Source organism: Papio anubis, chromosome 6, assembly GCF_008728515.1.
Source record: "Papio anubis isolate 15944 chromosome 6, Panubis1.0, whole genome shotgun sequence".
Lineage (NCBI taxonomy): Eukaryota > Metazoa > Chordata > Mammalia > Primates > Cercopithecidae > Papio > Papio anubis.
In genome coordinates this window covers 5,303,815-5,328,554 of record NC_044981.1, presented here as the reverse complement: position 1 = coordinate 5,328,554, position 24,740 = coordinate 5,303,815, and the positions used below count along the sequence as shown (strand labels likewise).

Genomic DNA, 24,740 nt, shown 5'->3' with positions numbered 1-24,740 from the left:
CACTTTATTTCTCTGTGTCTAGGTTCCGTCATCTGAAAAACGGAGATTGTAACACCCGTATCATAGATGCAGGTCAAAAGAAAAAAACTCCTTGTCAACATGCTTAGCACAGGGTTTCACACTGCTACTATTATCTCTATTGTTACCATTATCACCATTATTATTGCTATTATTAATCTAAATTTAATCCGGGTTGATGGCACCTAGACAGGTTTACCAAGATGTTTTCAGAAGCTAGCAAAATTACTTAATAAACCAACCAACAGCAAGAACCCAAAACCCATAACTAAATAGTGCTTCTGAAATGCCTGAAATAGAACAAGGTGGCCAGGCACGGTGGCTCACACCTGTAATCCCAGCACTTTGGGTGTCCGAAGTGGGTGAATCACCTGAAGTCAGTAGTTCAAGACCAGCCTGGCCAACACGGTGAAAACCCATCTCTACTAAAAATACAACATACAAAAAAGTAGCCAGGTGTGGTGGTGCACGCCTATAATCCCAGCTACACAGGAGGCTGAAGCTTGAGAATCGCTTGAACCCAGGAGGTGGAGGTTGCAGTGAACTGAGATCGCGCCACTGCACTCCAGCTTGCATGACAGACTCCGTCTCAAAAAAAAAAAAAACACAAAAATGAACAAAGCACTTTTCTTTAGATTTCAGAAGAAACAGCTGAGAATCCTGAAACAGTTGTTAACATTCAGTGTGAGCATGAAGGAAGCACACAGCACTGTCTGTGTTCTGTGATATAGACCCACTCACCCTTCTAGTTCATCAGATGGGCCCGGGCTCCGGTCACCTTCCCACTTCACATCTCCCCCGAGAGGCAATACAGCGGACATCACAAACACGGCAAACACAGTCGGGGACAAGCTCACACACCTCTACAAGAACAGCTCATGGCAACACACCCGGAAGAAATACACCAGGGCATGGCAAGGGTATGTGAATGAGGTGCCTTTCAGCAGTCTCAGGATGCCTGGCCACCGTGTGGATGGGGTTAACAATGACCATGGCTCAAAGGAAAGAAGAAAAAGAAAAGGCTTTCTTCCCAGATAGATTCTAGTGTATGAGAACCAACGTGTATTCTCCAAGCAGGTGAATTTTTAAACTTTAATTCCATTCCATGATTCTGCCAACTCAGTCTCACAGACAAAAAATTTGAACATTTATAAAATAGCAACATCGATATGTAATAAAAGCTGACTACTGAAGTCTAGGCTGACAATATTTTTTAAAAAATAAAGCAAACATATGCCTAAATGAAAGAAGCTACAACTTCACTGCTATTCTAAAATTTAAGATTCTTTATTTTTTCTTTTTTGGAGACGGAGTCTCGCTCTGTCGCCCAGGCTGGAGTGCAGTGGCGCAATCTCAACTCACTGCAACCTCCGCCTCCCAGTTTCAAGCGATTCTCCTGCCTCAGGCTCCGGAGTAGCTGGGACTACAGGTGCCCGCCACCATGCCTGGCTAATTTTTTGTATTTTTAGTAGAGACGAGGTTTCACCATGTTAGCCAGGATGGTCTCGATCTCCTGAGCTAGTGATCCGCCCGCCTCAGCCTCCCAAAGTGCTGGGATTACAGGCATGAGCCACCACGCCCGGCCCAAATTTAAGATTCTTAATTCTTGTCCAGGATCGTGCCCACCATGTCAGGACGGGCATCACAGTCAGAAAAGATATATTGCAGAAATGGTTTTTTATAAGGAAACCTGCCATCTGGTTTTGAAAGCTACGGAAATATGAATATAAAAAATAATACAAAGGAAAGTCTAGGACCGTATTTTCAGAGAGATATATATCCTGAAACACCTTGGAAAGCTTACATAATCTATACAGAGGCTAGTACATGGCTTATTTTTTAAAAATATCTGCTGGTGCAGATATGAAAGCCACCATCAGCACCAGTAAGGCTGTGGTGCTACAGTCTGGCGGTACACTGCTCCTTCTCGCTTCCTTAGACGTGATAAAGGCAAATCAACCACGACCGTTGTTCTTTGATCGTATTACTCTTTCCTCATGTGCTCCCTGCTTTTACTGTCTTGTCTTAACTTTCCTTCCCTTCCCTCCTCCTTCCCTTTGTTCATATTTACGCATTTATTTGATATTTTCTACTTACAAGGCATCTTTCACGTTATCTTGTTTTATTCTCAAGTGAAGTAAGTATCACCGCAACTTTTAAAAGTTAGAAAACTGAGATCTGAAGTGCTACGTGACCCGTTCAGGACTTCAGAGTAAGGGGATGAACAAGAGCTTCATTTTAAATTTTCTGATTCTACACTACCGTTTCTCCACGGTCATAAGAGTCTGCTGCCAATCATTTTTCTTCCCCTTGCCTCTTCTTTCCTTCTTTCCATAGACTGTGCTGCATCATGCTTGCTCTCCACTAGTACTTGTGTCACCTACTTTGTCATTTTTCACCCCATTCGTCTGCCCCTCCCCTTGCTTATCCCTTCCCAAGGCTAATTCCCACTTCTCCTCTAGGTGTCAGTATGCATGTGCCTCACCAGGAGCCTTCCAGGAGCACAGGCTGGGTTCAGGAGGAGGCTCCCTGCCTGTGGCACCAACAGCAAATCATTTGATCATAGAAATGTGTAGGATGACATAAATAAGGAAGGTGCTAAAAAAATTCTCTCCATAGTTTGACAACAGAAAAATTCAGATGAGCCTGAATCTTTCTGTAAAGACAGAACACTATCTCCTTAAAATACCAGAATCCCTTCTACCTTACCCTGCCTGTAAAATGGCCTGAACAGCACAATCCATCTCCCTGTATTTGTGTTAAATAGATTATATAACTGTTTAAAATATTACAATTCCTTTCTTTTATCATGAAAGCAAAGAGATGCTGGCTATCATAGGTTTTTCACATCAGCAATTTCTGTTTGAAACCTATTTCACTATTATGCCATTTTAATGAAATATATCAAACCTAGAGACAGGAAGAGAAAATAGCAACCACGCATATACTCATTATCCAGTTTTATCAAACTATAACATTTTGTCATATTTAACTTTAGTTTTTAAAAAGTAAAACATTATAAATACATTTGAAACATGGTTTCCACCCCTCCCTAACGCCATTTCCCACTTCCTAGAAAAACATTACCTTGAAGTTGATGTACACTTTTTGAAAATATATCTATATTAAAAATATACAGGATTAGCTAGTGGTTTCTTATATATTACATGAACTATGCATTTGGCAATACGGCAGTCAAGATATTCTAACAAACTTTGCTAAACAGAGCAGGAGAGGCTTAATAAATTACAACAAGATTCTCTTTAAATACATATTTGAGTTCAGGCATAAGTAGGGGAAATCTGGAGTATGAAAAAATAGAGGTGAATCAAGAATAGTTAGTACTAAAGTCCCAGTTGGAAGAATGGTGACCATGAATCCTAACTAAGGCCAGAACTTTGTGCTACACTCTATTTCTCTACATCTTTGTCAACAATTCAAAACGTTAGATTGAAAAAATTACTTCCCATTTGAAAATGCTCCTGGTGGTTTTCTTTTGTTTTGCCCTGAATACTAATAAAGATAAGCATCTTTTCATATATTTATTGGTCATTCTATATATATCATTTGCCACCTTCATGTTCACCCATTTTTCTCTTAAGTTGCAATTTCTGTTTGCTTATATGGAGGAGTCCTTTATAAATGCCAAATGTGTATTTGACATACCACGGGACTCCTGTTAGAATGGCTACAATTAAAATGACTACCCTTATCAAGTGTTGCTGAAGATGTACAGCAACTGGAATTTTCATAGACTACTGGTAGGAATTGAGATGGTGAAACCACTTCAGAAAATAGTTTAGCAGTTTTGCTTTTTTTTTTTTTTTAAGTTAAACATACACCCACTATTTGATCTAGTCATTCCCTCTTGGGTATTTACTCAAGAGAAGTAAAAACTTAGGACCCAGAAAGAATCATCCATGAATGTTCAGCGATGCTTTACTAGTAAGAGCAAAAAACTGGAAACTACCCAGATATCTATCAATGAGTGGATGCATAAACAAATCATGGAATTGAATACTTTATAAATGCCAAATATGTATTTGACATACCACTAGACTCCTGTTAGAATGGCTACAATTAAAATGACTAACCCTATCAAGTGTTGCTGAAGATGTACAGCAACTGGAATTTTCATAGACTACTGGTGGGAATCGAAATGGTGCAACCACTTCAGAAAATAGCTTAGCAGTTTTTTTGTGTTTTTTTTTTTTTTCAAGTTAAACATATACCTACGTTTATGAGGAGTGAAAACTTAGGACCCAGACAGACTCATCCATGAATGATCATAGACACTTTGCTGATAACAGCAAAAAAACTAGAAACTACCCAGATACCTACCAATGAATGTATGGATAAACAAATCGTGGAATGGAATACTGATTAACAATAAAAAGGAATCAACTACTGATATACACTATGACATGGATGAATTTCAACATAATTATTTTAAGTAAAACAAGCCAGACAAAAAAGAGCACATATTCTAAGATTCCATTTATATAAACCTAAAAAATGCAAACTAATTAATGGCACCAGAAAGCAGATCACATGTGGCCTGGGGTGAGATGTGGTAAGCGCAGAAGGGAAGGACTGCCAATGAGCAGGAGGAAACTGCTGGGGACAATGAAGGTGTTCATCTATTGATTCTGCTGGTAGCTTCATGGCATGAACTTGCAAGACGTCAAAACTTGTAAGATTGTGCAAGTACGTTCATGTTCAGTTCATTGTATGTCAACTTATCAAAATGTATACTTTAGATATGTATAGCTTACTTTATGTTAATTATACCTCAACAAAACTGATTTTTAAAAAAGCTCACAAGAATAAGACAGTAAAGGAGAATCCCAACCACAGTAGGTATCTGTCTTCTCAAATAAGAAATATAAGTATTTCTTAAAGATAGTCACAATTAAGAAAATCCACCAACCTTCTCTTTATATCGTGCTTTAAAAAAACAAAATACATCTCAATTAAGTTAAAAATAGTTGGAGTGGGAAGGTGGCATTACTGAAAACAAGTATTTTTTGAAAAATAAAGGCAAGTGACTAAGTGAGGTCTACATTGTAACAATATCGTTCCTCCTGCAGGAAATAATATACTGTTAGTATTTTTGCTGTTGATAGTGGTAATCAGTATGGCAATATGTAAAGTTTTCCACTGGTTCATTCACATGGTTAAGAACCTAGCTCCACTGGGTCGGCGTGGTGGCTCACGCCTGTAAGCCCAGCACTTTGGGAGGCCGACGTGGGCAGACCATGAGGTCAGGAGATCAAGACCATCCTGGCTAACACAGTGAAACCCCATCTCTATTAAAAATACAAAAAATAGCCAGGCATGGTGGCGGGCACCTGTAGTCCAACTACTCAGGAGGCTGAGGCAGGAGACTGGCGTGAACGCAGGAGGCAGAGCTTGCAGTGAGCCGAGATCATGCCACTGCACTCCAGCCTGGGCGACAGAGCGAGACTCCGTCTCAAAAAACAAAAAAAAACCTTGCTCCACTGATTACATCCTCATGTAATAACATAATAATATACTCCTAATCAGCCTGTATATTTTTACTCCATTGATGACATTGATCCCAATCCATTATCATTCTTAGCAAAGGTTATAAGCATTTTTCTTTCTCTAGCTAAAAGTTTCTGAGAGTCAATCTGAAGCCACAAGTGAAACGTTTCATACCTGATCTCATTACAGTTTTCAGTCAAATCACAGTCAAAACTTTGTTTCATGCATGAAATTATTTAAAATATTGTATCAAATTACCTTCAGGCTATGTGCATAAAGTGTATATGAAATACAAATGAATTTCGTGTTCAGACTTAGCTCCCATCCCCAAGACATCTCATTATGTATACGCAAGAATTTCAGGCCAGGCGCAGTGGCTCACACCTGTAATCCCAACACTGTGGGAGGCAGAGGTGGGCGGATGATGAGGCCAGGAGTTTGAGACCAGCTTGGCCAACATGGTAAAACCCTGTCTCTACTAAAAATACAAAAATTAGCCAAGTGTGGTGATGGGCGTAATCCCAGCTACTCAGAGGCTGAGACAGGAGAATTCCTTGAACCCGGGAGGTGGAGGTTGCAGTGAGCTGAGATTGCACCACTGCACTCCAGCCTGGGCGACAGAGCAAGACTCTGTCTCGGGGGAAAAAAAAAAAAAGAATTTCAAAATCTGAAAAACAAAACAAAACAAAACAAAACAAAAACAAATCCAAAACACTTCTGTCCCAAGGATTTCAGATAAAAGACACCCAACCTGCGTTTGAGGACTTACCGTCTCCAAAAAGATGTGCCACGAGCCTGGTAAGCGTCTGCTTAAGATCAAACTCTACAAGCTTCACGGCCTCCATGGTGTGTGTCTCTTGTTTATGCACAGAGCGAGAACTTTGTTCAAAGAGCTGCAGGCTGTCTCCATCCTTTATACCAGCAAATAACTGTAAACCAACAAGAAAGGATAAATAAAGAAAATATCCTGGCCCATCTGTATCAGATAACTTTAAAATTCTGCTAAGAATCTTTGACTTTAAAAAGTTATAATGTGGGTATAAGACTCATTATGTCTTGTCAATAAATGTAATGAAATTAACATTCACTTGGTACAGCTCTGAAGAAAGCACTACACTACATGGTATGGAGGGTCTTTAAAGAATTAAGACATTCTTCTGATCTTTGCTAATCTGTTTTTCATTTGCATGAACTTATAGTCATTTCCTAGCAAGAGACATTATCCTCAATTCTAGTGGAAATACCAGTGAATCCCTTTCATACTCTAAAATTACATCCCTGACCATCCCACAGTGTCGAGGAAATAAATCCTGTAAGGTCCATGAAGGTAGAAAGCAAGCTGGAATTTGCTAGCCCTGTATCTCCAAAGCTCAAGGCAGAGCCTGAAACATGTTTCTGCCACTTACTATCCATGTAAACTTAGGCAAGTGATATGGTAGCCAAGCCTCAGGGAATCATCTACAAAGTGGGAGTAATAATAGTAAATTAGTAGATTTTATTACAAACAAAATAATATATAAAAAATACAGAGTACCTGGTGCATTCCAATGGCTAAATAAGTTTTCCTCATATCATGATTATTAACCACAGCTATCATCAGTCATAAGTTGCTTTACCACTGAAATAAACTAACTTTCTGGTCAGTGACAGAGCAGGTCTTTACTTGGTAGAAGATTGGCTCAAAACAGATAACTGAGCAAATGAATGTACCATTCTTCCCACTCAGAGTTGCATAATCAAACATAAAAAATATTTTCATAAAAGAATGAATCAGCTGCCATTTCTAGTAATATTGGTTTGGATAATTAGAACCAAACTTCCTGATAAATGCTACTGAAAAAATACAGAAATTCTTAAAAGCATTAAAGAAGTAAAAACAAGATAGAGCGGAGTGACTGAACTCTATAGGAAGCATGAAGCCAGGGGTAAAAAATTTAAAAATAAATAAATAAATAATAAAGTAAACACAAAGCCAGAGAGAAGCATTGAGAATATCTGCCTATCTAACCTATCAACTGAAAACCTGAACGTGGGGTATATAACAACTTACCATGGAAGTGAGACAAAAGGGAAAGCTTTGCTGTGGAACCAAGCTGGGGTGCTGGAGTCCCTAAAAGACTCATCCCCCTGATGAGGATAAGCACAAAAGTAAACCAGTCCTTGCGCAGACTTGAAGTCAGATGTCACATTTTCTGCACAATAGAGAGAGCCTTGGGCTAAGAAGATGAACTAAGGCAATCCCAGACACACTTCCTCTAACGTGCCAGCAAAATTAGACAAAACCATTTTCAGAAAAATATTCTAATCTCCTAGGCCTCAAATTATTCTTGTGAGGACAAAAGACAATGACAGCTGTCAATGCTTCCTCTAAAAATAATTTAGAGCAACAAGAAGAACAAATAAAACTACTGAACACAATGCCGTTGGCAGACAGGAAGGAAGGAAGGAAGGAAGGAAGGAAGGAAGGAAGGAAGGAAGGAAGGAAGGAAGGAAGGAAGGAAGGAAGGCCGGCCAGCCAGCTAAAACCTAGGGACAGAACTGTTACACTCCTACCCACTGATAAGGCTTTAAAGTAAGCAAGAGCAAGCTGGAAAAAATAAGAGAAAGAGAGGAGAATGAGTGAGGTGCTAAGGTTGACCTTAAAAACCCAGAAAGTGTAAGTTACACTAAGTGTGAAAATCCTTTAAAAAGTGTCCCAGTAGGCCTGAGCAGGGACTACAGAAAAGTGGTATAAAAGCATGCCCAATATGAAGTGACAGGCCTCCAAAAGCATAGTTACAATGGAAGAGAAAGGAGTTAATACAAAGTGAAAGACAACCTGTTCAATCGAGAGGAACATAAAAAAGATGCAAAAAGGAAAATTCAAGGTTGCCAAAGATAAAGCACAACTAAAACATCAGAGGATTTACAAAGCCATTCTCTAACCCATACCAAAAATAAATAAATGAACCACTAAAGTGTGCATTGCTACACTAACAGAAGAGGGCACCAGAGACTAAGGAAGTCTTTTTTTTTTTTTTTTAAATACTTTAAGTTCTAGGGTACATGAGCATAACGTGCAGGTTTGTTACATATGTATACATGTGCCATGTTGGTGTCCTGCACCTGTTAACTCGTCATTTACATTAGGTATATCTCCTAATGCTATTCCTCCTCCCTCCCCCACCACACAACAGGCCCCAGTGTATGATGTTCCCCACCCTGTGTTCAAGTGTTCTCATTGTTCAATTCCTACCTATGAGTGAGAACATGTGCGTGTTTGGTTTTCTGTCCTTGGGACAGTTTGCTGAGAATGATGGTTCATCCATGTTCCTACAAAGGACACAAACTCATCCTTTTTTATGGCTGCATAGTATTCCATGGTGTATATGTGTCACATTTTCTTATTCCAGTCTATCACTGATGGACATTTGGATTGGTTCCAAGTCTTTGCTATTGTGAATAGTGTTGGCAATAAACATATGTGTGCATGTGTCTTTAGAGCAGCATGATTTATAATCCTTTGGGTATATACCCAGTAATGGGATTGCTGGGTCAAATGGTATTTCTAGTTCTAGATCCTTGAGGAATCACCACACTGTCTTCCACAATGGTTGAACTAGTTTATACTCCCACCAACAGTGTAAAAGTGTTTCTATTTCTCCACATCCTCTCCAGCACCTGTTGTTTCCTGACTTTTTAATGATTGCCATTCTAACTGGTGTGAGATGGTATCTCATTGTGGTTTTGATTTGCATTTCTCTGATGGCCAGTGATGATGAGCATTTTTTCATGTGTCTGTTGGCTGCATAAATGTCTTCTTTTGAGAAGTGTCTGTTCATATCTTTTGCCCATTTTTTGATGAGGTTGTTTGATTTTTTTCTTGTAAATTTGTTTAAGTTCTTTGTAGATTCTGGATATTAGCCCTTTGTCAGACAGGTAGATTGCAAAAATTTTCTCCCATTCTGTAGGTTGCTTCTTCACTCTGATGGTAGTTTCTTTTGCTGTGCAGAAGTTCTTTAGCTTAATTAGATCCCATTTGTAAATTTTGGCTTTTGTTGCCATTGCTTTTGGTGTTTTAGTCATGAAGTCCTTGCCCATACCTATGGCCTGAATGGTACTGCCTATAAATCTTTTACACAACCAAAAAGGAACAACAAATAAATTCAATAAAAATATAGAAAATTAGTACTCAAAAATCAGAAAGTCAATTCAAAGGAGCTCAACTAATGAAAATCTAACTTTTCTCCCACCCCCCCAAAAAAACCAAAGAGCACTAAAAAGAAACATAAACTAATACTTAAAAACTAAGTTACATATGTTCAATCAAGCATATAAGGATATAAATTGCTTTAGTCAGAAACTCAAAAATTAAGAACAAAAAGAGAGAAAAAAATGAAAAGATAACTGATTTAACTCAGAAAAAAAAAAAGAAATAAATAAAATCATCTCAGAAACAAAGTCTAAATTCCAAAGCATTCAAGGGACAATGGACTCAATCAAGATTTAATAAAGGGGCACTGAAGACAAGGAGAAAAACAACCAGGAGGAGGATGGTAAAATAAAAAAAGAAGAATCAGAGAGAAAGTGGTAGAAATGGAACACAGGCAAAGAAGGATTTACATTTATATAATTGGAGTCTGTTAAAGAGGGAAGAAAAACCAATGCAGCAGAACTAATACCAGATAAAACAGGTACCTGTGAAAAAGAACCTGGAAGGATCAAATATAGGACACATTCACAAACAATGGGGAAAATCATCAAGACCTCTAGGCAAGAAGATCAACTAAAGTAGAGGGGTAAAGCAATCAGAATGGCATCAGATTCTTCAAAAACAACACAGAAACAAGACAACAATGAAGCTACATTTTCAAACAACTCAGTTTTTAAAAATGTGGACCAAGAAGTTTATATCCATCAATACTGTCCTTAAAGCACCAAGTCTACAGAAAACACTTGAAACACACAAGAGCATAACGAATGCCACATTAATGAGCTCTTTCTAAAGGATTTACCAAAGCATGAGCCTTGTTCAAGTAATAAATAACTAGGAAAATTTAAGCACAAAACAAATCGAGAACATGTTAATACATAAACATTGTAGATTTCAGACTAAAAGCTGGGGATTACATTGATAGACTATTATCCAATTGTTGTACGTTCTGACAAAGTAGAAATAACACAGCTAAAAAATGAAAGAAAGAAGCAAAGAGGAAAGTAGAATATATTAATTATTGCATAGGCAATAGTTAAAGAATACTTTTACGACAAACTAGACAGAACAAAGTTAAATATGAGGAATAAGGGAATTTAAAAGTTTTAAGAATAAAAGCAACCATTAAAACAAAAATATAACCTTTCTAAAGAGCAATAAAAATTTCAATTCAAAAGCATAATAAAACATATTTTGTAGAGAAATAAAATATAACATGTTATGACATACATAACACCACAATATATGATAGAGTTGAGATCAAATATATCAATAACTCAATAAATGTGAAAGTCTTATCAATAAATGTGAACAGGTTTAATTTACCTCTTAAAAAAATAAATCTGGCCACAAAGCATTACTCAACTATACAAAAGATACACCTAAAACACTGTTAAAAACAAATGGATGGACAGAATAAAACAGGCAAATGGATACAATAAAAAAGCAAGCATAGCATTCTTAAAATCAGAAAAAGTAGAATTCAAGCAAAAAAGCACTGAGCAAGACAAAGAAGATCTTGTAGTAATGCTAAGTTTCAAATCACAATGAAGGTATAATACTTACGAATAGCTATACATCAATAAGACAATAATTACCTTTGTGTAGAAAGAACCATAGGGGATGCAAAAGACACACATAGAAACACATTAATATTAATAATAGGAAACTTTAATACACCATTCTTAGTATAAGATCAAATGTGCAAAATTAACAACATAAAAGACCTAAAAACATAATCAGGAAATGAAATCGTGTGTATACATAAATATGTGTACATGTATTTTACACACACACACACACACACATATTAAACTTACTCCCTTCATAATTAAAAATACATTTTATTTTCAAGGGCCCAGAGACTATTAACAAAAACTGATCACATAGTAAGTCACAAAGAAATAAGTATATTCCATAAAGAAGAAATAATAAACTATACTCTCTGATTAAAATACAATAAAACTAAAAATCATTAACAACATACACACACACACACATAAAAGTCTTTCCGCCTGAAAACTGACAAAAAGAAAAAAAAAAAAGAAGGGGAACAAAAGTCAGGAAACATATACCACAAAGAGGTAACACCACTATCGTAAAGAAACTTTTAAAAGTTGACAAAGGGCCAAAAACTCAATAGAAAAATGGGAAAAGAACAGACAATTCACCAAAAAAAGATATGAAAATGACCCCTGAACATATGAAAAGGAATTCAAACTTAGAGAAGAGCAAATTAAGCAAATTAAAATAACACTGACATAATACTTCAATCAAAATGGCAAAAATTTAAAAGCTAGACAACACATTCTTTTGAATACGTTGAGGCTTTAGAAAGTAAGTACAGTCATACTTTGCTGGTGAAAATGGAAACTGGTAGAACCCTTCTGGAGATTAATTTGACAATACCCAACAAAACTACATATTTGTTGATCTCTTGACCCAGTCCTTCCATTTCCAGGTACTTACCCTGAAAACATACTTCCAACATTAATACATATGCACAAAATTTTCATTGTAGTATTGTTCGTAGCTGTACCATTTTTTTTTAAAGTCTTACATTGTAAAGATGTTAAATAAACTGTGGTCTATATATACAATAGAATACTTTTACAGGTGTAATACAGAACGAGCAAGATCTCTCTGAACTGATATGGAATGATTTTCAAGATACACTGGTAAGTAAAAAAGGCAAAGTGCAAGAGAGCATATATTACTTGCTACCTTTCACGTAAGAAATAATAAAACATACATGAATCATCCCATTTGTGACAAAAAGGAAGGATAAGCTAGAAATAACAGAAATAAATCACCTACAGAGAGGTGGGTAAAAACAGGATGGAAAAGATGGTTGAATGGGAATGGAGTATAATGAATGGCAGAGTGGGGGTCATGACCTTTAAGTCAACCTTGTTTTATAGTTTGGAGTTTTAGAAGGACGTTAATATTTTATCTACACAAAACATTAAAAATACAATCCTGGCTCACACCTGTAATCCCAGCACTTTGGGAGGCCAAGGCAGGAGGATCACTTGAGGTCAGGAGTTCGAGACCAGCCTGGCCAACATGGCGAAACCCCGTCTCTATCAAAAAATACAAAAATTAGCCAGGCTTGGTGGCGCACGCCTGTGGTCCCAGCTACTTGGGAGGCTGAGACAAGAGAAGCACTTGAACCTGGGAGGCAGGAGATGCAGTGCGCCGAGATCACACTACTGTACTCCAACCTGGGCAACAAAAGGAGACTCCATCTCAATAATAATAATAAAAATAATAATAAATATAAAATCTACCCAGAGGTGGGAAGAACCCAAATGGAATACAAACAGTAATGATGGACAGAAGTTTATTCTAAATAAATGACAGCCACTTAAAGAGAGCGGAGAAGAAAAGAATTAACCAAAATAACTTTCAAAAACAATATTTTAAATATTCTATGGTGAAAAATAAAGTAACCATAGCAAATATTGTAAACTAGTTAGCAAATTGTTTCCACAGAGGTATGTGCTAACAATTATGAAACTACCTTATGTTCATTCCAGGACTGAACAAGAAAGTAAATATATCATGAGTAAGAAGAACCAGGTTTCTCACTGTCACTGTCAAAGGCAATGGGGAGGGCTAGAATGAGCCATGCGGTGCTGGCTCAGATTGGAGGTACCCATATGAATTCATGTTTTGTCACACATATGCAGATACATCAATACAGAAATAGAAGTAGGCATATATATTTCCTAGCTCTGTCACTGGAGGGGGCCTACAAGTAATGATATCCCTAGGGCAGTAAGTACACTCAGGTCTAGGCTTCTATATACCATTCTTTAATAAAAAAGGAGCAAAGTTTCTAAAAGAAGTGACTGATTCCAGGGGTGGGGTGGAGAAAGCAAAAAATGAATCTGGGATATCTCATGGGGACAAAAAATGACGACAACATGTCAGAGGACAGACAAGACTACTTGAGGGGGCCCCCAAAGACCAAATCTGGGTAAATTTCAGGAATAGAATAAATCATTTTGGTAATAGATTATAACCCATACAGTAACCAAATATACATGAAGTCATACTGATATAAATAATTAAATAAATGTATGGGAGAGAAGGTAAAGGTCTTCCTTATAGTAAAATTCTAATTAATACCTTTAGAATAAATTAGAAAGAAAATAACCATTTGACAAACACCACAATAATTTCAGGCAAAAATTATCAATGGAATCCAAAGTTAGCAGGGCAAAATATTATGAGAACTATTTACACAGTCTCAAAGTATCTTCCTGCAAACACTTACTAACTACAAAGGGGAAAATAATAATAGCAGACAATCCTAATAGATGCCACATTTACCAAGTGATCAAAGTCAACATATCAACACTACGTTCCTCATGATATAACGCACTAAGGGCACAACAAAATTTCCATGACGTTTTGTCAAAAATGTAGAATATGAATTTCACCATGAGAAAATACCAAATTATGTCAAGTTGAGAAACATTCCACAAAATATATGGCCAGTACCCTTCAAACATCAAAGTCATGATAAACAAAGAAAGACTGAGTAACTAACCCAATTTAATAAAGCAGATGGACACATGAAAAATATAACATGTAATCCTAGATTGAATTCTAGTCCAGAAAAAGGACAAGTTTTTTAATTTAAGCAAACACATTTTTCAATTTTACATGTTCTATTTAGTTCTTTCTCAAATCAGTATAGTCTCTTTTTTTAAATAAAGACTTTTTTTAAGAGCAGTTTTAGGTTCACAGCAAAACTGAGAGGAAGGTACAGAGACATGCCATATAATTCCCCCTCCACACACGCACAGCTTTCTCCACTATCAACATCCTCCACCAGAGTGGTACACTTGTTATCCTAGATGGATTTACACTGACACATTAGAATCACCCACAGTCCTTAGTTTACCTTAGGGCTCACTGTTGGAGTTGTCCATTCTATGGGTTTAAACAAATGAAGAACATATATCCACCATTATAGTATCACACAGTGTTTTCAGTGCCCTAAAAATCTTCTACACTCAGCCAATTCATCACTCTCTCCCCACTGGCCCCTGATAACCACTGATTTTTTCACTGTCTCCCTAGCTTTGTGTTTTCCAGAACATCATATAGTGGGAAACACGGAGTATGCAGCCTTTTCGGCTTGTCTTCCTTCATTAGTATTATGCACATACATTTCCCCCATGTCTTCTCATTGATTCAAACTCATGTATGATCTTTTGTTAAAAACCATTTTTATTACTTATACATATTTGAGATTGTATTTTCTACTTCTTTAAAGATTTCCCACAGTCATTTTATAATTTGCGCCAAGGAATTCAAATAGCTGAAGCAACTGGGTGGTGACTTCTGCTGATTTTCACACAGGATAGTTTGTGTTTGCTGATCTTAGGCTGGATGATATCAATCAGGGGGAACCGTGAGGGCCTAGGTTGGGGACACTTGCCTTTAAAGACTGTGTGTAGCCAGGGCACCAACAGCCCTGGAACCAATGTAGCTTTCTTGAAAAGGCAAAGGGGAGGGGTGCAGGTTTGACTTCCCCATCTTGCCACTACCACAAGGCCTGATCTCCCAGCTGCCCTGCTGCTGACAGCAGTTGCAGCACCTCCACACACTTCATGTGAGCTCATTGCTTCTGGCACTCAGTTCCTTCCATTATTTCCCCTCTCCCTTGGGAAGTTCTCTCACTTTCGGTGAGCCTAAAAATTGTAACAAAATTATTTTATGTGGAGTATAGTTGGCGTATTTTTAGCCAGCATATCTAGTCTGTGATAGAAGTAGAAGTTTCCGGAACTTGATTTCATAAACTGCTTTCAGAATCAGATTATAAATCTCCCAGGGGGTGAAAAATCCTTATACTTTTATACCTTGTTCTTAATCAAAAAAAATTACTACTCTGCTTGACAACCCAAAATTCCAGCCTTGTATCCAAATGATTTTTTACTGTATGCAAAAAACAAATCTCTGAAGTGATGAAGCCTGAGTATCAAGGACAATATATAATGGTGAAATTAAACACAACTCTAACAATATTTGAGCAACTTTAGCATCACTGGAATTTATTTCTCCTGAGGAAATTAACTGAAAGATAAAAATAGCCTTTAATTACTAGAATCTGTTTTTAAAAATCTCTCAGTACCTTTTAAACATAATATACATGTAACACGGAGCTCTTGGGAAACAGTTTATATGAATTCCAGGTTTCATGAACATTATTCTTCTTTAAGAACAATGAATTTAGCAAATACAACAGATTAAATTAGCAAGCAATAACAATTTTCTTTAAAGAACAGTTATATATGAAATAAAATTATTCTAATAGAATACTAGAATGTCAGTGGGCTATGACATTAACATTAAAATTCAAGATTTAAAACAAAACCATAACATTAAAAACATTTATCACCACTAGGTGGTCCGATTGCCCACAATTTTTTTCTTCTTGGTGCTTTTATTATATTATACATTTCCTCAATAAGTAAGATTACATTTGAAGTTGTGGAGAAAACAATAAATGTTACTAGAAGGATAAAAAAGGGGAATAGGAAAGGATTCAAATGTCAGTGTCTCCTAAGGCTAGAAATACAGTGGCCAACCCCAAAATTATTATAAGCACATAGTGTTTTGATATTCCTACAAATGAAGATAAAGCTGTCTGTTCCTGAGATGGAAACTACTCCCAGAACATGATAATTAGTGGGGAATAAGGAGAGGAGAACTAATAAGATGAAATAGGGGGAACACTTCTCTGCTAATGGTACAGAGAAAAATGAGGCGTTCTTGGTCAAAATGGGGCTCCAGGTAGCAAGTGTCATCCCTACTAAACAAAAATATAAATAACTGATCAGGGCCAGAAAGACCCAGGTTCCGAAGAATAACTTTTATATCCAGGAAAAGTGAAAATTTTGTTACCTGATCTAGTTTGGTAATAAAAGGAAGTAGTTACTTGCAATTATACATTAAAAACCAATCAGTGGCCAGGCACAGTGGCTCACACCTGTAATCCCAGCACTTTCAGAGGCCGAGGCGGGTCGATCCCTTGAGGTCAGGAGTTCAAGACCAGCCTGGCCAACATGGTGAGACCCTGTCTCTACTAAAAATACAAAAATTAGCCCAGTGTGGTGGTGCACACCTGTAATCCCAGCTACTCAGAAGGCTGAGGCAGGAGAATCGCTTGAATCTATGAGGCAGAGGTTGAAGCGAGCCAAGATCACACCACTGCACTCCAGCCTGGGTGACAGAGCGAGACTCTGTCTCAAAACCAATCAGCGGTGTTGATGGTCATTCAACTAGAAAAGGGAACTAGAGCAGGGACTTGAAGAATAAGCCTGGCTAAACTAAGAAAAGGCAAACAAAAAAAAAAATAGGCCCACAAGGTAACAGGCCTACTCTCTTTCAAAAGACGCAGGTCATCCTTTTTTAGACAACGGAATATGGTTTCTATACCACTTCAAATGGCAAAATGAGTGTGATGTCAAAAGTTAATGAGCATCAAGAAAAAAAATCTTTTTATGTTGCAGTTATTTAAGGACACCAAATTTTTTTTTTAAAAAAACACTGTCCTTTCCTAACACAGATGTTTCAAAGTGACACGTGGAAGAGAAAACAAACAGCCGCTACTCCATGTCACTTACAGGAGGTACAAGAAAAACAGCAGAGTTTCCATGAGATATCACCCAGTTTGACATTTTCTAATTAGGTAATAAAACCTTCATAGTTTTACTGTAATATTTATATATACATATATGTACACACACAAGCATGTGTCACTTAAGGAGGAGGATACAATCTGAAAAATGCTTCATTAGGCAATTTTGTCATTGTACGAACACCAGGGAGTGTAGTCACACAAACCCAGGTGGTATAGCCCACTACGCACACCTAGGCTATGAAGTATAGCCTATTGTGCCTAGTCTACAAATCTATAACAGCATGTTACCATACTGAATACTGCAGGCAACTGTAACAGATATCACTAGGTGACAGGAATTTTTCAGCTCCATTATAGTCTTGTGGGACCATTGTCACACATGGGGTCTGCCATTAACTGAAATGTCTTGCAGTTGTGCTCGCCTAGGCAACATATACCCTAAAATTGAAAGGTTTTGCGGTGCAGGACTGTGTGGTATATGTATACATACACACATACATATATTTCAGCTTTATGCTCCTCCTCATTCTGAAGCTTAAATAGCCCTCTTTATGACACTAATGTCATTAAGTAGTTGCTAGAGAAAAATAAACTCTTCTCTCAAATTTCTGCTCAAGCCAAGGAGAAATACTTGATCATTTAGGAAGTCAGAGTCTTAAGCTTCAGTCCAATATGGCCATGACCATTCCTGGCAATAAAAACTAAAGCCAACACATTTTCAGTCTGAATGCATAACAGTATGCTCGAGAAGTCTCATTCATTCTGCCCCTTCCACCCACACACTAAACAAACATCAGGGAGGAGATGACCAATGAGCATCTCAGCAGTTCTCCGTCCTCCCGCAAGGAGGACAGCTCTAATACCTACAGTCAAAGAGGAAAAGGGTGCGTTTCTCCAAACAACACATGATTGCGTGACAGTACTAATTATACCTCACACTGGTAAACTGTATTATTATTTTAAAAGCACTTGTCATCTTCTTGCTTTTTTTTTTTTTTTTTAGGCAGAGTCTCGTTCTGTCGCCAGGCTGGAGTGCAGCGGCGAGATGTCGGCTCACTGCAAGCTCCGCCTCCCGGGTTCCCGCCATTCTCCTGTGTCAGCCTCCCGAGTAGCTGGGACTACAGGCGCCGCCACTTCGCCTGGCTAATTTTTTTGTATTTTCAGTAGAGATAGGGTTTCACCGTGTCGGCCAGGATGGTCTCAATCTCGTGACCCCTTGACTCGCCCACCTCGGCCTCCCAAAGAGCTGGGATTACAGGCATGAGCCACCGCGCCCAGCCAAAGCACTTGTCATCTTCTACATGAGCCACTCCATCGTCACTCCAAGACCCTCCACTGCTGCCACTGACACCACAACCTCCACTCCTTTACACACATGGAATCCAAATCTTTGGGAGCATCTTTTCCAGGGTTCCATGGTTAGTATATAATAATCCTGGGAGTCCACCTGAGCACTAAAGGATTCAATTATTAATTGCAGCCAAGCTAGTTTCAATAGATCAATCAGAAATACTTGTGTGTCCATGTAGGTACATATGAAAAATATTAGGGGCAGATGGGAATGGTTGAAGCAATAAATCTAAAACCCACTGATAATTCCCAAAATGCGGCACACATTCCATTTTGAAAATTTATTTTACATATATTTTAATAAATTTTAAAAATATTTTAAGATATTTAAAATCAATATATTTTATATATATATCTTAGAGATAGGGTTTTCCTATGTTGCTCAGGCTGGTCTTAAAGCTTAACCTTCAGTCCAGTGTGGTCATTCTGGTCATCCTAGGCTCAAGCGATCCTCCCACTTAAGCCTCCTAAGTGGCTGAGAGAGCAGGTGGGCTAAGTACTTCATTTTAATAACTACATTATACTTTCAATGTGTACTAGAAAAATATATAACTCTCCTATCAAACCCATGATTTCACAGGTCCTATAGCTTAGTATAGCGCTAAGCAAAAGAGGTCAGTCACTTTAAGGCTATTTTTAGAAAAGTATTAAGATCTAATCATACAGGCACCATATGAGTATGACCAAAACATAACTGTAACACACACTAAAGTTTTCAAAACTCTGAAATAAGGAAAAGCAGCAGTTCATAAGGCCATGTGCACAACACAACACAGAAGAACAAGACTATCTAATCAAAGGCAGAGATTATTTCTAATGGAAATATAACACTGGAGTTAGAAGAGACTGTAGTGCATTAACCAATGCCATACAAGGAGAGGAAACTCAGAAAGGTAAAGATCCACAGAGGATAAGATCACTCAGCCAATTAGACATCAAGCCAGGACCAATCTCACCCTTGACGCCAGGGACCATTAAGTGTCTGCCTATCACTTAGCTTTATGTGTGGGAGATACCACAGTATTGAAATTAAATTAATTTGCATTAATTGCACACAACAGTCTGTATAATTTATTTTTCCACAAGGACTGCTTCTGTTTCTCTATTTTCCTAACTGTCCTTGTGCAAATCCAAATGACCCAGAACACAAATTCAACCCCAACTACAGTTGCTTACAAAAGCCACAGAAACTAGTCCAGAACTATTGAGGAATTAATGAGCAAGGAATTACTTCTCATCAGATTTAAGAATAAAAGTAGATTGTAAAAGCCAATTAAATTTAAAATTTGGAAAGCCAGCAAGATTCTTCCAAAAGGTCTAGATTTTAAACACATATTTAAAGAGCATATAAGGCCGGGCGCGGTGGCTCAAGCCTGTAATCCCAGCACTTTGGGAGGCCGAGACGGGCGGATCATGAGGCCAGGAGATCGAGACCATCCTGGCGAACACAGTGAAACCCCGTCTCTACTAAAAAATACAAAAAAAACTAGCCGGGCGAGGTGGCAGGCGCCTGTAGTCCCAGCTACTCGGGAGGCTGAGGTAGGAGAATGGCGTGAACCCGGGAGGCAGAGCTTGCAGTGAGCTGAGACCCGGCCACTGCACTCCAGCCTGGGCGGCAGAGCGAGACTCCGTCTCAAAAATAAATAAATAAATAAATAAATAAATAAATAAATAAAGAGCATATAAAAAAGAAAACGGTCAGAAGAAGAATCTGCATCTACGCAAAATCCTAGAAGTGGCAAAGTGAAAATGGGCTTGGATGATAACAGATTTTCAAGGAAATATTGAGGACTGGTCTGTGGCTCCCAAAGTAGTCATTTTTATACCAGTCATTACAAAAATAACCATTGACCACCAATTTCATCTATACAATCTGCCTTACAAATTAATGCTAAACACTTATCTATCGTGACTCTGAGTTGCTGTGACTGATAACATGACCCTGTTACACACTTCACTGCCACTTGCAGTACTAACGGTTAGTAGTTCCACACCATTTAGTACATTTGTTACCCTGCTGCGTGCTTATCTTAGATACTATATGGTTTCCTTTCATCTTCACAATCCTCATTATTTCCCCATTTCTCAACTAAGAACCCTGAGGCTTAGCGAGGTTAAATAACACGTACCATGACATAGTAAACGGTGGGGCCTGAATTCAACCCAAAATCTCCGAGTCATGACCCCAGCTTCCAGGCTCCGTGGTTATTTCCATGATGGAATATACATTATCACTCTCTTCAGCTTCAGTATTAAAAGGGCCAATAGGGTCAGAAGAACAGGATTTAGAACTGGACATAAAACACCCATGAACAGAGCTGAGCTGCCGTGGTTCCACGTACTTCTACTGCTTTAGGCACCCTGAATAAAATAATGATGGTTTACCCTAGTGAGATCATTCTTATTGAACAAGGACTAATATATTTCTCAAAAAGCGATAAATTCAGGTCTGCCTTTAAAATGCACTTAGCATACATGCAATCGCATCAGCGCGGACAGTTTCTTGGGCTATTCTAGGAGGACTGCTTTGAAAAAAATGTAAGCTATGATCATGTTCCTCGCTACTCACAAGAAGGCATTGTGTGGTTAGAGGCCCTGTGAACTCCCAAAGGCGACACGGAGCACGGGAAAGGGGCCATACCTGGGGCAGCTATTATGACACCAGGGCTTGACACTGGTTATCTCAGCCCCTTTCCTCTTAAACTAAGGGAATGGAAGAGAACCAAAGAGAAACAGCGGAAGAAATGTAGGCATAATATGTTTGAGAATTGACCAAATAAATGTTCCTCATATACACGGTAAGGGAAAGAAATTTTGCTCAAACCCAGGAGTTGTTCACAAGAAAGCCTTCACACAGAAAAGACACTGGTTTGTGATACTGTTGTTCAGTTGATAAAATTCTGAAAGATGATGTGTCATAGAAAATAATCAAAATAATCCTTGAAGTAACAGTAGGACTTGAGTAGTCCCTGTGGTTAGCTGGGGACTCATAAAAGGCAGGATCCCTCAAGGGTACTGAGTAAGGATATTTTTAGCATGTGGGATGCAAAAGAATACATACTCATTGCTTTCCTACTTAATCCTAATGCTGATGAAATAATTCTACCTACTGCTCCTCCCTGAGGTGTCTGGGGCCAAGCATGGGCTTGAAACTGGCCTAATATCACAGGGAAAGAAAGCGATAGTACTCACTTTCTGAATAACCTGAACAAGCAAGGTAAGTACTGGAACAAAAAACTGTAGTAGACGCTGGGTGCGGTGGCTCACACCTGTAATCCCAGCACTTTGGGAGGCCAACATGGGTGGATCTCTTGAGGCCAGGAGTTCAAGACCAGCCTGGCCAACATGGTGCAACCCCATCTCTACTAAAAATACAAAATTAGCCTGGCGTGGTGGCGCATGCCTGTAATCCCAGCTACTCGGGGGGCTGAGGCAAGAGAACTGCTTGAACCCAGGAGGTGGAGTTTGCAGTGAGCCAAGATCGTGCTACTGCATTCCAGCTTGGGTGACAGAGAGACACCCTGTCTCAAGAAACAAACAAACAAACAAAAACAAACAACAACAACAACAAAACAAAACAAAACAAAAAACTGTAGTAGGAGCAGAATTCAGAAAGCTCTGTTTCACAGAGGAACATCAGAAACAGATGTAACATTTTCAAACTACAAGGCATTTTTGCATTGTAACATTAAGACAAATATAATAAAGTCACTTTAACTGCATTTGAAATTTTCAAGCAGGTGGTAAGTCAGTTAGCCACTACCATATCACCAATTTCACTAATACTAGCTTCATAAGTCAATTTTTGCCTGAGGTAATAGACCAAAAAGGTAAAGTCTGATGGGACACACCACAGGGCATTCTTGCTCTGCACAATACCAAACACAAGTACAAGTGACATGAGCAGTGAAGAGATGATCCAAGAGAATGCTAATAGAAAAATCTTGCTGGGTAATGCAGCCAAACAAAATCGTTTAAGTAGCAGATTGAGGACATGAAAGAAAGGAGGTCATAACTAAGAGTCCAGGCTGTGCCAACCAGCATTTTAATGAAGAGGAGAGAGAGAGGACATGAGAGAGAAGACAGGGAGGGAGGAGAGGAGGAACAGTAGCACCTTGGAGAACTCAACAGCAGTACTCAAATAACACTGTGGTCAGCTGATGTAACATTTTCAAACTACAAGGAATTTTTGCATTGTCCAAGAATGAAACTATGTCCAAAGTCATAAAATATTTCTGCAAGCTGATATTTTTTAACTGTTTAATTTAGCTGTATAATTCTATTCGAAAGGATCTGACAGAAAAGTTTAGCAGCTTAATTAAGAAGGAAAAAATGTTACTCTCTGAGTAAAAAGTAAAGCGAGTCTTTGACATTCGTGGATGCCAGGGGAGGGCAACGATAAACAGATATGACGGAGAAGTGAAAACCCAAAGGGGCCCACGGAATACAAGATACCTGCTAAATAACTCCATATGACAAGTATGACAAAAGGGATTTTTTAAAAGGATTTTGGAATATCCCGGCTCTGAGAAGCGGGTACCAGAGAGCAAAGTTCCACCTGGAGGAATGGCTCAGGACAACTGCCCACCGACAACAGGAAAAGGAACTTGAAGAAAATACAGATCCATTAAATATTTTTCAGAATGATTTCATTATAGGTTACATGATACAAATGCTCTCTTCCTTAAAAATTCATCAGCAAATTCCAGATCACTCACCAATGATTTGGTGATGGCTGGACTCTCACAGGAACTAAAACAGGTTCCCAATTCTGTGTTTTGCTGAGAGCGAAGTAAAAACAAGTGAACACAGACACAGTGGCAGCCAGAAAAGAACAGGCTTTATTATTCCAAACTGAAGAGCTTAAAAATCATGGGCAAATATAAAATCAGTGCCATCTAGAGGCAAAGACATAGAGAACTATTTTATTACTGGCGATGGTACACGATCTTGTCACCGAAAAACATTCTTCATTATTAATTCCCCATGAACCCCATTTTTAAAAAGATTTGTGTCAAATTGCATTTAATAAATAATCATACTTTTTAAATTAAACACACATATAACTGACAGTAGGGTCATATGAACTTGATAAAATCCCAGTTGATATTTACTTTTTCTGTGCAACCATTTCCCCCCTCCCCACAAAGTGTATGATTTTTGAAATAAGAAGACGTAGGGTTTAGGATAAGAAAATCCTAAAGACACAAGGAAGGGGATACTTCAAATTATTGGTTCATCTCAGGTTTCTGAAGTATTAGTAGATAAGTTCTTCTCCCACTGCCAAAGATAACTGAAAAGGTCATAGCAAGAGAGTTTAGAAACAAAAGAACAAAAATGAATGTAGGTAATAACGTAAAAAAAAATTGGTTCACCAATTGTGACAAATGTACCATGCTAATGTAAGATGATAATAATGCGATAAACTGAATATGGATTATACAGGAACTTTCTGTACTGTCCTTGCAATTTTTCTGCAAACCTAGAATATTCTGAAATTAAACGCTTATTGCAAAATTTAATATAGAAACAATATACTCCTCTGAATGAGTTCAGCCTGCTATAGACAGATTACAGCCCCAGGAACAACACTTCAGTCTCTTATCATGAGAGAAGACAGACAACCATGGTTTGTAACCAACATAAAAGCACAAGGAAAGGGCTCTAGAAGGGTAACGTCATGACCTCCGGAGAAGAGACCCCCATCACAGTGCCCTGAACATAGCAGATGCTTCACGCTATTCTTCCTAATTACTTGATCAATGTAGACTGCCTCATAAGCACATGCCGAGTCAAGAACCAAATTTTGGAGAAGAAAGTATTAGCTGTTCTCTCCAGTTAACTTCAGAGACTATGCTAATCATGTACCTCACTTGTTAAAATGTCTATCCCACCCACACTACTTTCAATTGGGGAAAAAAACTGGCTTTGTCCTCTTCTTTACTGAGAACAGAGAAGCCAACAGAGAAGAAGCTCCCTAATGTCTAAGCCTTGTATTCCCATTCATAAACA

General features: G+C 38.2%; 1 protein-coding gene across 12 annotated transcripts in view; it reads right to left on the bottom strand.

Moving 5' to 3' along the window:
• The window catches only part of FARS2 (phenylalanyl-tRNA synthetase 2, mitochondrial), a 514,316-nt gene that overhangs the window by 351,822 nt on the left and 137,754 nt on the right, over positions 1-24,740 (bottom strand). For all 12 annotated transcript variants that reach the window (XR_002521280.2, XM_003897004.4, XM_003897003.4 and 9 more), the window contains one exon: positions 6,296-6,455. Coding sequence is in view for 11 of the 12 variants with exons in the window: in XM_003897004.4 (XP_003897053.1) it covers positions 6,296-6,455 (160 nt within the window). In the remaining variant the exon portion in view is untranslated. The remainder of the gene's footprint in view (positions 1-6,295; positions 6,456-24,740) is intronic.